This window comes from Protomyctophum parallelum (genome assembly GCF_964188405.1).
Source record: "Protomyctophum parallelum genome assembly, chromosome: 13".
Lineage (NCBI taxonomy): Eukaryota > Metazoa > Chordata > Actinopteri > Myctophiformes > Myctophidae > Protomyctophum > Protomyctophum parallelum.
The window spans coordinates 22536781-22550202 of record NC_139708.1 but is presented as its reverse complement, the minus strand read 5'-3'; the positions used below and the strand labels follow the sequence as shown (position 1 = coordinate 22550202).

Here is a 13422-nt window from a genome sequence, read left to right as displayed (position 1 = left end):
CCGTAATAGAGCGTCGCAGTCCCGCCCCCTTTCTTGACGACGCCAGGCCCAGGAAATGATTCCCAATGCATTTTTCCCATAGACATTTCAAAAAGTATTTATTTAAAGACGGTTACGCCAAGGACAAAGCCAACTCGAATCGTGACAACATCATAATGTCACACGTGCACGGTTCTGGAAGATACAGTCTATAGAAAAGAATACCTGCACTCACGTAGTATCCTGGAAGGATTTAAAGCTTTATTTTGTTTCCCCCGTAAATCAGATCAGATCAGATTTACGCTGAAGAAGGCTCTCGGGCCGAAACGTCTTACTTACTGTTGTTTGCTGCTGGGGGGAAACAAAATAAAGCTTTAATCCTTCCAGGATACTACGTGAGTGCTGGTATTTTTAACCCCAATTTGGGCCTTTAAAGCCAGTCCAGAGGCTTTTGCTCAATGTTTTCAAAATAATGCTTTAATGGGGATTGTTTTACTCGCTTCAAGGTTCACGGTTAATTCCTTTTTGTGGAAATTGCTATCTTGCTGCTGTCATTTAATAACCAAAGTCATGCATCCTTCATGTAATTTGCCTGATACCGGTCAATTTGATGTCTGCCCCTGATGAGAGAAGTATTGTGGTGTTGCAGCTAGATGTATTTATTTAATTTATATAGTCTTATTTGGGTAGCATTCAGGAAATGCCAACCATGAAATGTTGTTGTTCATTTGTATATACTGTATACTGACATGCATCTCTCCTTTATAGAAGGAAGTGAATGAAAGTATGTCATTCAAGTTACCGTACCTCAAGAATACAAACTGCATTATGTATTTGCATAATGCAAATACGGTATTCTTTTGTCCTCCTAATTCTCCCCCGAAGTATAATTGTTATTTACTGTAGTTTGATCTATTGGTTTCCAAAATAATATTTAGCTGTCTTTGCTCAAATGCACAATACTTGTTTTAAATTTGCTCCATGTTCTAAATTATTACCGGTACTGTAAAACAACATAATTGGGTTTTCTCATACTTTACTTCCTCTACTACTTTTACCTTCTCTGTCTCTGTGTCTAAATTGCCTTTTGTTTCAAACTGAAAATCATTGACTACCTCCCCCAAATTAGGTTTTTAATTCAGTTTTACAGACCAAGGTTGTAATTGTGTAAGATATGTAATAAAATCTTGGAGATTTATATGAAGGCCAATTACATGGTATTTTTGTGCTGCTTAATTAAGAACCTTGTATGGGGGGGGGGGGGGGGGGGTCAACACACATCAGTGTGTGGTGACTAAGACAGGACAAGTTGTGTGGACAACAATAATATTGCGGATATGCTGGCATTACAGTGATTACACACAAACACAAGAAAATTACACACAGTACTACATGACATGCACACAGACACATTACACACAATAGTAATACTACACATACAGATGAAGACACAGCGTACCACAACACTTAATCCTCTCAAAGCAGAGCTGGGGATGGGCAAGGCGAGAGAGAGAGAGTGAAACATGGTAGAGAGAGCCTATAGAGGAGGGCGGCAGATGGCCAGAAAGACGTCAATCCTTCTCATTCTTCCCAGACAGCATAAGGGCATTGTGGATAATTGCAAAGGGGACTGACGTTAGTGCTGGTCCCTTTCTATGACCCCTCTGGTCCATTTCTATGACGCTAGACTTGGCTAGAGCATCATATAACCCAGGGGTTTTCAACTGATTATGAACCAGGGACCACCACGCTGACTAATAATCAACCTGGGGACCACCACCCTAACTAAGAATCAACCTGGGGACCACTGTTGAGTTGGGTGAGGGGATATAAAAAATAATATCAAATTTGTTCATTTGAGGTGAATTAAATCAAGCCCTTAACAGTCAGTATAATTTAACTGGCATATTCTAGTCGTCCGGAGCTATTCCTTTCCCATGGTTGCCCTTACTCTGTTCTCTTAACCTTCCATATTAAACTCATAGATGGCAGACACATGCGATTGCATGATTATATGGGCACATTTGACATTTCCTAATAGACTCAACCAGTCAATCCGGTTCACTTTCCCTTGAAATTCAAACTCCCTTTCTGTGGAAGTTCTTGACATCCGACTTCCCAGTAACTGACATTGATGTCATCATACATCACCAGGTCACTTAATGAACTAGTTCATTTCCCAACTAGTGGTCGATAAAAAAAATACTAAATGCATGGCCAGGGACCACATGCAATACCTTCACGGACCACCAGTGGTCCACGGACCACCAGTTGAAAACCTCTGATATAACCCATTAAACTCGGGGAAGCATTTTTGATTTGAGCTAAAAAGCATTATTTTATGATATTTATAATAAAATAGAATGCGCCTGCACACTGTCGATCTGCTCGCTATAAGAGAATATTAAAGGTGGCAAGTTTTGGTCACTGATGACTGATGACTGATGACCTTCAGGCATCCTGAAGAAGGTTATCGGTGACAGAAATGTTGCATGCCTCCTTTTAATAAATATTCTCTTGTAGGCCTACCGTCCGATACCGAGATCGACAGTGTGTTATTAGTGACAAGCACAAGCCTATACGCACCTGCTCCTAAAGACTTTACTCTAGGTGTGCGAAAGGTTTTCCTTCAATACTTTGGATATTAAAAAGTAGCAGATATGCAAGCTCATGGCGCGGCATGATACGAGCTTGTAGATCTGCTACTTGTTTTGCTACTATAGTGCTGCTAGTTTTTGATCCGTGAAAATCTTTAAATATGCATATTCGTTTAAAGTGAACATCAAAGCTAGGCTGTGTGCAGACTTCTCCTTTCTAGGTTGGCGGCCAAATACACGTATCATTTTGGCGGTCCTTGACATGAAAAAGTTTGAGCGCCACTGATTATAGCAATATACATTTTTCAGAACACCGTTGAGATTTATACAATCGGCCTCAATGGGATGAAGCGATAGATGGGATTAGGAAGAAAAGAGGAGGACAAAGGTAGACACTTCAGATCTGCAGGACTCTTCCTCATTTCTCAGTAACAGTGTTATAACACATTATTATTTAACCCATTCTGACCTGAGATCAGATTCTAAAAATGTCTCTAAATGTCAGTCGTCCTTCTATTTTTTTTTTAATAGCAGACCTACAAGCTAGCTATGAGCTTGTAGATCTGCTATTTTTCAATAGCTAAAGCATAACACCAAAACGGGTTCCCGCCCAAAATGGGTCTCACATTCATGCGCACTCATACTTATATGATTTAGCTAAATATATGCCCTGCACCAATAGATGGTGCTGCAGCTTCTGAGTTTTTTGTGAAGACATGGAAATGTATAGCTGCTAAAATAAATATACAATTCCAATAAAATATAATGCCATTCTTATATCTAATATGCCATGAGAATAATCTATTCCATTTAATGTTATGCCTATGCTTCATTTCAGTGAAAGTAAACACAAAAGTAATATAATGCATTACTTGGCACAGAAAGAACAGTAAAATAGTAACATAAGTCATTACTTATTTGAATGTACAGTAATAACTTGCCCTGCAGGCTCCTGGTTGAATCATGTCCATAAAACATTTTATTCTGTGATTTGTTTTAACATATTTAATTATATGATAATACTATATTTAATAAATACCATTTGTTTTGCTGCATGTTTTCAATTTATTCCTTCACAGAATCAAATGTTTTATGGTCATGATGAGTCACCACGATCCTGGATGGTTTGATTCCAGGCTTAAAATAATTGATATAAATATATATATTTTTTAGTGGTGCAACCACTCCTATAGACAGCTATGTGTGTCCCTGGGTCTGTCCCTGTGTCCCTGGGTCTGTCCGAGCACAAAAATGGCGTTATAGCGTTTGTTCACCACCAAGTGTCACTGTTGGACAGCCTACACAAACACACACACAGGCCAGGGAGGTGGGCTTGTACAGTACAGTACAGTACAGTACAGTACAGCACCACTCACTTCAGACGGGTCTGATTTTTTCTCTATGGGAAAAATGAATGGGGTCTGGACACAACCAGGAAAATAGCTTAACGGAGACATCGATCTGCCTACTTTATTTTGGCAATGATGAAGAAATTACTGAACATGACAACACCTCATTCAAACACACCATGAGTCTGATTGATTGATTGATTGATTGAAGTATTTATTAACAGTTTGTAGAATTACAGTACATTTCAAGCACAACTCAATGCAAAAACTGTCAACTGTTAACAAGTTACACTTGTTTACAAGAGGTTCCACATTGTTCAATTCATCAAAACAGTTGGAGATGTACAAATATACACTTCTATTTAGCCAAAGAACAGATCAAGAATTCATCATAAAGGAGGTAAAAAGGGAAAAGAAACATATACAGTGAGGGGGGAAAAGGGGTGGGGGGGGGGGTTCAGATTTTACGGGGGCCAGTTTCGAATTGCAGCCGTCCGTAGGTGCCCTTTGAGAGCGGTTTTGTAGGAGTCAAGGGATTTGCATGTCTTAATGACTGTTGGTAGGGCGTTCTACATTTTGGTGGCATATGAGTGAAAATAATTTAGTCAATTGTTTTTGCTGAATCTGGGTTGTACATGGTTTGACAATTTTGTGTTGTTTTAGTTTGAGTACAACTACACAGTAGTTGTACTCAAACTATAGAAAGTTGGTGTAACCAAATCCATTGCCAGCATCAGTGATGTCAGGTTTGATGCAGTGTTTTTATGCCATCTAGAGGTATGAAGTGTTTATTGCATGATGTGGATGTACTGATACTCTGACAGTTTGTCTGTATGATTTTCAGTATGACCAAATCAAATGTAAAGACAAAAAAAAAGAAAAAAAGAGAGAGATGAGATGAGATGACCTCAAGCAGCAGCTGTTTGTAGCTCCATGTGGCAGGCACGTGCGCACACATACTAGACTTTGGCTTTTACCCATAAGTAAAAAGTGCCCACTCCAGCTGACCATGGATGCAGCATTTACTTTCTCCATGCCGCCATACTCGATGGCAGCCAATTATCCCTAATAAGCAGTTTCAAGGAGTTGCATTGGTGTGACATGTCCTTAAAACTGTTTTGTTGCAAGGAGTTACATTGGTGCGGTTTGGGCCTTACTCTCATGAACTTGAATGCAGCATTTTATGTTGAAGGAATTGCCCTCTGTAAAAATCCATAGTCAAAATGTATAGTCATGGATCAAATCCATAGTCATGGCACAAATCCATAGTCATAGCGGGCACGGTGGCACAGTTGGTAGTGCTGTCGCCTCACAGCTAGAAGGTCCTGGGTTCGATTCCCGCTCGGGGCGCTCTGGGTGCTGGCGGCGTGTTTCCTCCTCCGCGTCATCAGTACCCATACCCGAAGGCGGGGTTGGCGAAAGGGCCTTTCTGTGTGGAGCATGTTCTCCCCGTGTCCCCTAGGGTAGGTACCCTCACAAAAACATGCAGTAATCCTGGTCTCTAAACTGCCTCCCCCTGGCCAGCCGGGACGCCTGATGGAGGGGAAAGGAACTGGTTGGAATAACGTGCTCCTTCCACGCGCTACGTCCAACCAGGGAAACTCCCCCCTGTCAGGTGTAAAGGAGCAACTTGGACACTCAAGCATGAAGGAAGTATGAGTTAAGTCCGTTGCTCTCCCTACGTTGGTGGAGGGTGTGTAGAGCCCAGGATCACATGACAGGATGATTGACACAGGGGTGAAAAATGGGTTACAAAATTGTGGGACAAAAAATATAAATTAAAAAAAAATATATATCCATAGTCATGGCACAAATCCATAGTCAAATCCATAGGCAAATCATATCATATCATAGGCTAGGAGTTGTTATGGCTCTTCTTGTCAATGTGCCTCATGATCAGGGCAACGAGTTGTGTCCCACTGTTGTGGAGTTACAGTAATGCATGATCATTTGATCAATGCAACAAGGTTGTGTCCCTGTTGTAGTCAAGTAATACATGCTGAATTGCACCACTAACTTTTGTTCATATATATGAATATATATATATGAATATTCCTCTAAATCTGGGTAGTAACGTAAAAAAAGGAAAAAATCACACTTGTGTGAAGTGAGGGGGCGCCCACTGTATTTATATCGGCCACATGACGTCGTACGTCGTCATTTAGTGCCCTAAATAAACATTAAAGCCCATGGATTTGGTTGGCAAACGATTTACATCATAAGTATATGCCTACTCTAAACAAACATTGTAATATCCTCAAGTCCATAGACTTGGCTGGCAAACGATTTACGTCATACGTGCTAAAATCCCATAGACTTGGTTGCTATATGACAATTTTCAAAAGCCATGCTTTGGAGGGGCTAGCGGCCCTTAAAAAAAGAAGAATTCCGCTAAGCGCCTTTTGAAATTCCAGCCCGTGCCTCTTCAAATCCCTCTGCACATCCCTGTACAGTGTACAGTGTACAGTGGTGTCGGTACTACTGTATCGCACCGAGACACTCTCAGCCTCACAGTACAGCAAGAAAAGGCCCTGGACGGCGTCTATACACAACAATGTTACGAATGGCACATGGAGGAGACACATGGACGGTCCAGTCGGACCACACCAGAAACGTGGACCTCTATACGGGGGCCTCCTAGTCCCACGAGTCACTGGCTGGGCACTGTCAGGCACCCAGAACTGGTGGCAAGCAAACTGACACTGTGGAAGACAACCCAAGGCACAGCCAGGAAGGGAAAGACACGCACCATCTAGGTAGACGTATACTGCAGCCCCGACAGCAGATCTAACAACGCCGCAGAGCTCAAAACCCTATTGGATTCAAGATTCACAATTTGGTGTTGGCTATAGTCTGCACTCTCGCATCGCAGTCTGAAAAGTAGCCTATATGTTGTGATAGCTACACAAAGGTACTATTATACAGTATAGATAAGACAGACAGACAGGCAGGCAGGCAGGCAGGCAGGCAGGCAGGCAGGCAGGCAGGCAGGCAGGCAGGCAGGCAGGCAGGCAGGCAGGCAGGCAGGCAGGCAGGCAGGCAGGCAGGCAGGCAGGCAGGCAGGCAGGCAGGCAGGCAGGCAGGCAGGCAGGCAGGCAGGCAGGCAGGCAGGCAGGCAGGCAGGCAGGCAGGCAGGCAGGCAGGCAGGCAGGCAGGCAGGCAGGCAGGCAGGCAGGCAGGCAGGCAGGCAGGCAGGCAGGCAGGCAGGCAGGCAGGCAGGCAGGCAGGCAGGCAGGCAGGCAGGCAGGCAGGCAGGCAGGCAGGCAGGCAGACACATTTTAGTTACTTGGGTCTATACTAAAAGTCAGAAATCACTATTGCAGTTGATAAAATACAGTTGTCTTTATTAAATAAGGTATAAGACATTTCGACATGGCTCACTTGCAGTCACCAGAACAAATAAAGATACTACACCTCCTGCACATACTGCATACATACAGTACAAGGACAACCCTCCTCTCCCCAGCGCATAAAGCATAAATAAGGCACAACCTAACTCAAATCTTTGCAGTAGAAGTGCATCTATACTGTAGTAGAACTTGCATGATTATAGTATTTATAGTGCAAGTAGTATTGATGGTACAGTGGCTTGTTTTACACCAGACCATTGGGTATCAGTATAGTATACTGCCCATATCCATTACATTATAGCATATAAACTGACAACAAGTCGTAGGCATGATCGTAGGCGTGATCCAATGTCTGTCTGTCTGTCTGTCTGTCTGTCTGTCTGTCTGTCTGTCTGTCTGTCTGTCTGTCTGTCTGTCTGTCTGTCTGTCTGTCTGTCTGTCTGTCTGTCTGTCTGTCTGTCTGTCTGTCTGTCTGTCTGTCTGTCTGTCTGTCTGTCTGTCTGTCTGTCTGTCTGTCTGTCTGTCTGTCTGTCTGTCTCTCTGTCTGTCTGTCTGTCTGTCTGTCTGTCTCTCTGCCTGCCTGCCTGCCTGGCATAGTGGCATTCAATCATACTGTCATTTACAGTATGTGCACTATGTGCACTGCAACAATTAATGGCACTGCAGTCTATTTTAAGGATAGTAATATACAATAAATAAAACACTCTAATAAATAAATAATTATCTAATCCCAAATTACAGTCTGCAATCAATCCATTATGTTTTGTTTTCCTCCCCAGGATTTGAACCCGGATCTCCCGGTGTGGAATCCCTCTTTGTGGAGTCCCTGATTGACCAGGAGAGGCATTGCACTTATGAGCTTCAGGCAGTACTCCTTATCAACCAGTAGGTGTCCTATCCGACACCGACACCACCAGCGTCTAAATGTCTCAGTGGATATGTAGGGGGAGTCCACCTCCAATCATTGCAGATATTGCATTAACATACTGAAAATAACATTTTATTCATTCAAATAAGTTCCAGATTGCAGCTTTAAGTAATGTCTGTGCAAGTCAGTCCCTGTTTAAATATAGCATCGGCCTCGTGTTCTCATGCTACTTCACTCTGCCATCCCAGTCCTCTCTTCCATCTGTATTTTCTTTCCGAAGTGATCCAAAGTTAGTCTGGCTCCAATACTCCAATCTCCGTTCCTCTGTCAAACCTGAGTGACCAGAGACTGGGGGGAGTAGTTCACCCCTCTCTGATCCACATGACCATGCCCCGCTTGCAGCTCGGCGGACACAAGGTTCTCGTTCAGTGTCAGCGGGCTGCAGACGCTCACCTTGCTCATATACAGTGGTGGGTACTCGTTCACGGGAGGGGCGTCCCCCCCGCCGTCGTCCTCGCCCTCGCCCTCCACAGCGTCCGCGTCCTCATACTCGTCGTCCGTGTCCGTGTCCTCTTCCCAGAGAGACGTGGGGACGTGGGTGTATTCGGAGGTCTCCGCACACTCCATCCCGCGGTGGTAGAAGTAGCTGAAGTTGGAGACGATGACGGGCACCGGCAGCGAGATGGTGAGCACGCCGGCGATGGCGCACATGGAGCCCACCAGCTTCCCGCCAAAGGTCTCGGGGCACATGTCGCCGTAGCCCACCGTGGTCATGGAGACCACCGCCCACCAGAAGGACTCGGGGATGCTGGTGAAGGCCGTGGTGGGATTGTCCACCTCGGCGAAGTAGGCGGCGCTGGAGAAGATGATGACTCCGATGAAGAGGAAGAAGATGAGCAGGGCGAGCTCTCGCAGGCTAGCCTTGAGCGTCTGGCCCAGGATCTGGAGGCCCTTGGAGTGACGCGAGAGCTTGAAGATCCTGAACACCCTCACCAGCCTGATGACCCTGATCAGGGCCAGGGACATGGAGGGTGGGGCTTCGTGGTCTTTGTTCATCTCCGTGGCAATCGTCACAAAGTAGGGAATGATGGCGAATAAGTCGATGGTGTTCATCACGTCTTTGAAGAAGACTACCTTGCTAGGCGAGCAGATTAATCGCATGGTGAGCTCAAAGGAGAACCAGATAATACAGATGGTCTCCACCACGAAGAAAGGGTCTTGGAAGGGGGCAAAAGGAGGAAAGACCAACATGGTTTCGTTAGCTATGGTGGGGTGAGGTATGGAGATGGGGGCCTGGAATGGAGAATAAAAAGAAGAGTGGTTACAGTTGCGCTCAGACATTCTCAGACTCACACAGATGCAACTCACTTTCTACTACCATCTTCTGTCATTAATGTAGCCCATAGGAGTGAGAAAGATAAATGCATCGTGAAATAATCAATAGCTCTATGGAGAATAAGGTTGGAGCCCTAAGGCAAGTGAAAACAAGGAGAGAGTAAACAAGTTAGTGTGGGTGGTAAGTGAGAACATATGATCATTATAAAAGTGGTTGAGTTTGTCCTCAGCACATTCAGAGTATGTGTCTGTCATCACATTCTTATTGAGATTGTGAGATCTTTGATATCGTATTCCCCCTCTCACTCTCTCTCGCTCTCTCTCACCACACGCTCGTCTTTCCTACACTCACCCTCTCTATGTTTCTTCACAGAATCTTATGAATATGAATCTGTTAGTCTATATTTAAACACGTACAAAAAAAACATTAAGAGCATGTGACCCTGCCTTAGGTTACAGACATACACTGATATGGCTGATGAATGTGATTTCACACTACACACTGTTGTTTGATATAGCAGTGGTGGAAGTCTTCTTTTTACTTAAGTAAAAGTAGCAAGAAATACCACTAGAAATACTCTAGGATTGGCATAAAAAAGTACTACTACTACTTGAGCAAAATTGTACTTACTTTCCACCACTGAATATAAGCCATAAACATTGCATTCTTATAAATATTGCTGCCTAATTGATGTAAAGGATGTTACAACATGCTGGCCATACCATGTTCTTCAGATTAATTCTCTCTTTCTTTCAAAATTGTGTTCATTCAATCTTATATCTCTGCGTTTTATTTGTTTAGTTTCTATCACTCTCACTGTCTGTGCATTAGAACCTGATATGCTAACACTTCATGTTCTCTCCCCTAGCTCCCATAAGTGACATGTATCTCCTACTTGAAAGACACTAGCATAAGAGGCTCATTCACCTCTTGCCACAGAATTATGCAATCTATGCATCATGATCTGTCATCAGCACTGACATTGCACATTATCTCAATCATCTGTGAGTGAGTGAGTGAGTGAGTGAGTGAGTGAGTGAGTGAGTGAGTGAGAGAATTTGTGTTTGTTTGTGTTTGTTTGTGTTTCATCCAAGGTGTTAAATGCTCTGCTCAGGAGAGTGAGTCTATGTATGGGAGTTCTCGATGTTTGAAGGTGGCAGTGTAGGGCGTAAACCCAGTAAGTGCTGCATCTCAGCGTAATGCTGCACGGGTGTCCCAAACCAAAGCCGCCCCCATGTGTCCCCATGCAACTAAATGTCCGGCGCTAATTTCATTTTGCGACAGTCATCAAAAAGGTGATCTGTAAGTGTCTTTGCATGCCACTTTCTGGGAGTATGAGTCACCGTGCTTATTAATACAGACATTCGTTTATGTGTTGATGTGCTCTTAGGGTTGTCCTTCCTCTATATATAGCTCCTTAGATCTCCAAGGGGGTAACGTGAGACAAGCTCTTCTCCTTCCCTTGCCTTCACACTTCTGTCCACCTACGTCTCAACTCTCTACGCTCTGTCACGTTTCTTGGTTCAACCATCTCTACCTCTCCTGTCCAACACAAAGCAACACTCATTTGCTGGGTCTTACGGTGATCCTTACAGCTCAGTGATAGACAAATAGACCTGAACATAACACCACCACTGTAATGTAATGTACCAGTATAATGTTCTTCGAACAAAACTCAAACCAGCTGCTCTTCTGAACCCCTCTCTTGCTTCTCTCTCCTCACACGCCCCCCCCCCCCCCACCCTCTTCAATAACCATCTCGCTTTCTTTTTCTACCATCTTCTGTGTTTTGCTGCTGTCTTTCCACAGTGGATTAACTGCCCCCCTCATTCTTGCCATTTCTTCCCCGTAAATCTCGACTGTATCAGATTTAACGACAAGTCTAAAATAATCTCTCATAACTTCCATCTCCTTTTCACTGCATCGATTCCTGGAGCCTCTCCTTTCATACTGAGTTTGTTGACATAAACCGTTACCCGGTAACCCCCCTTACCGGCTTTAAGTACTATAAGGTGCCCTCTTTCCCCCTACATGCATTGTATTGTATGTCTCGCCTTATGTGAAATTGGACTCAAGGCGAATTCTTATGTTTAGAGCATGTTTAGTCAAATGGTGTTTCCGTTTATGTTTGACAAGGTGACACCTGTCAGCACCTGTCATGCTTCCATTTGCCTCATCAGTTCCTTGCTGTGTTAACCCCTGTTCTCTTAGCACTCTATCATATCACCTGCCTTCTCATGCCTTCATGTCTTTCACTCATTGTCACCTACGCTTATTCAGTGATGCATTGTTTGGTCATTGACTATCCCATTTCTACAACCCCCCATCCGGCACCCAGCAACCACACACTGCTCCCTCTCACCTCTCTCCTTTCCTTATCCTCCCTGAACTCGGGCAGTGTCTCCAGGCAGAATATAAGGATGGACACCACAATGATCATGACGCTGATGATGGCAATGATGCGTGCTCCATGGGAGGACTCTGGGTGCTCAAACAACATCCAGAGGCGCCGCTGTATGTCGTTAGTGGGCAGCGGAGCCTCCTCCTCCTTAGCAAAGCCTTCGTCTGCCTTGAAGCGTTCCATGATCTCCTCCCCGACCTCATAGAACTTTAGCTCATCCAAGAACATATCCAGGGGCACGCTGGCTGGCCTCCGCAGCCGCCCGCCAGACTGGTAGAAGTACAGGATGGCGTCAAAGCAGACGCGGCTCCGGTCCAGGAAGAGCTCGTTCCGCAAGGGGTCAAAGTAGCGCAGCCTCCGCTGGGGGTCGCCCAGCAGGGAGTCGGGGAACTGAGCAAGGGTACGGAGCTGAGTCTCATAGCGCATCCCAGACACGTTGATGGCCAGGCGCTCCGTCAGGGTCCAGCCACTCTTCCACGGGACGCGACGGCTCACCCTCTTATGGCCTCGCTCCTTTTCGCTGCTCTCCTTCTCTCCCTTCTCTGCCTTGTTCTGGTTCTCCTTGTTGTGCTTGTCTTTTGTCTCCCCTTCTCCACCTCCACCTTCACCTTCTCCTCCCTTGTCATGAGTCTCCATCCCTCACTCCTATACTGTTTTGCTTGATGTTGTACTTGTCTGCTGCTTGTCTCTGGGGAGAATGAAATTGAACACATCAACTTTAACATGTAATAATAAAGCCATAAAACTAGATAAAGTGCCCCTTGGGGAACAGGTCTCCACCATGGCAGGTCAGGTTGTGGCCTCCTGGTGGCGCTATAATAGGCCAATGTGAAAGAAACAAATGCAAAGCTCCCTGATGTAGTATGTGTACAACTTTGCATGAAACGAATCAAAAGTGAAGATTGTCATGTCTAACAAAGTCTCTCATTTAATTACACATGTTCGTGAACATTATTGTGCATTATTATGTTCAGAAATTCAGAATCTCACCTGAATGTTCCTTGTAGATTCAACGTAGATTCAATCAATGTTCTGGAAATCACAAAATGAAATGATCTTCAATTTGATGCCACTCAAAATGAATATCCATGACTAAAGCTATTCAATAATTAGATGTATAAGAATGACAGTTATTAAGTGGATGCACGTAAGTGACGTTACATTACTCTGAAATCCGTGTGATTGGTCAGTTAATGTCGCAATGTAAATCCAGTGCCACTCAAAAGTGAATCTAGTTCTGGTTCCCAGACCACTCATCCAGACATCAACATGCAAATAATGTCACTGCAGTATCAGCTTCATGCTTGTTAACATCACATAGGTTACTACTAGCATGTATAAGCAAATCCACTTCATACCACAGTGCATGCCAGACTGCTGGTATCGTTTACAATAGAAGCCGACCTCTCACCCCAGAGTATATGACTCTGCTACTGTACCTCCAGGTGCCTGTCTGCTTGTGTGTGCCTTCTACACTGTTTGTCTATGCCTTCTTTCATCTCTCTCTCTCTCTCTCTCAGACACAACCCACCACCCCCCCAA

At 44.4% G+C, this 13422-nt stretch overlaps 1 protein-coding gene across 3 annotated transcripts; it reads right to left on the bottom strand.

Moving 5' to 3' along the window:
- Window positions 1-7248: 7248 nt before the first annotated feature.
- kcna7 (potassium voltage-gated channel, shaker-related subfamily, member 7) lies at window positions 7249-13422 on the bottom strand. Of its 3 annotated transcripts, none has more exons than XM_083780641.1 (4): window positions 13320-13422; window positions 12871-12912; window positions 11842-12568; window positions 7249-9436 (listed from the first exon to the last, which is right to left on the bottom strand). In XM_083780641.1, the coding sequence occupies exons 3-4, from the start codon at window positions 12514-12516 to the stop codon at window positions 8471-8473; spliced, it is 1641 nt and encodes a 546-aa protein (XP_083636767.1). In that variant the 5' UTR covers window positions 12517-12568; window positions 12871-12912; window positions 13320-13422; the 3' UTR covers window positions 7249-8470. The 3 variants fall into 3 exon arrangements, with proteins under 3 accessions (XP_083636767.1, XP_083636766.1, XP_083636768.1); XM_083780640.1 differs by having other exon boundaries at window positions 13292-13395; XM_083780642.1 differs by lacking the exon at window positions 13320-13422 and adding an exon at window positions 13285-13300.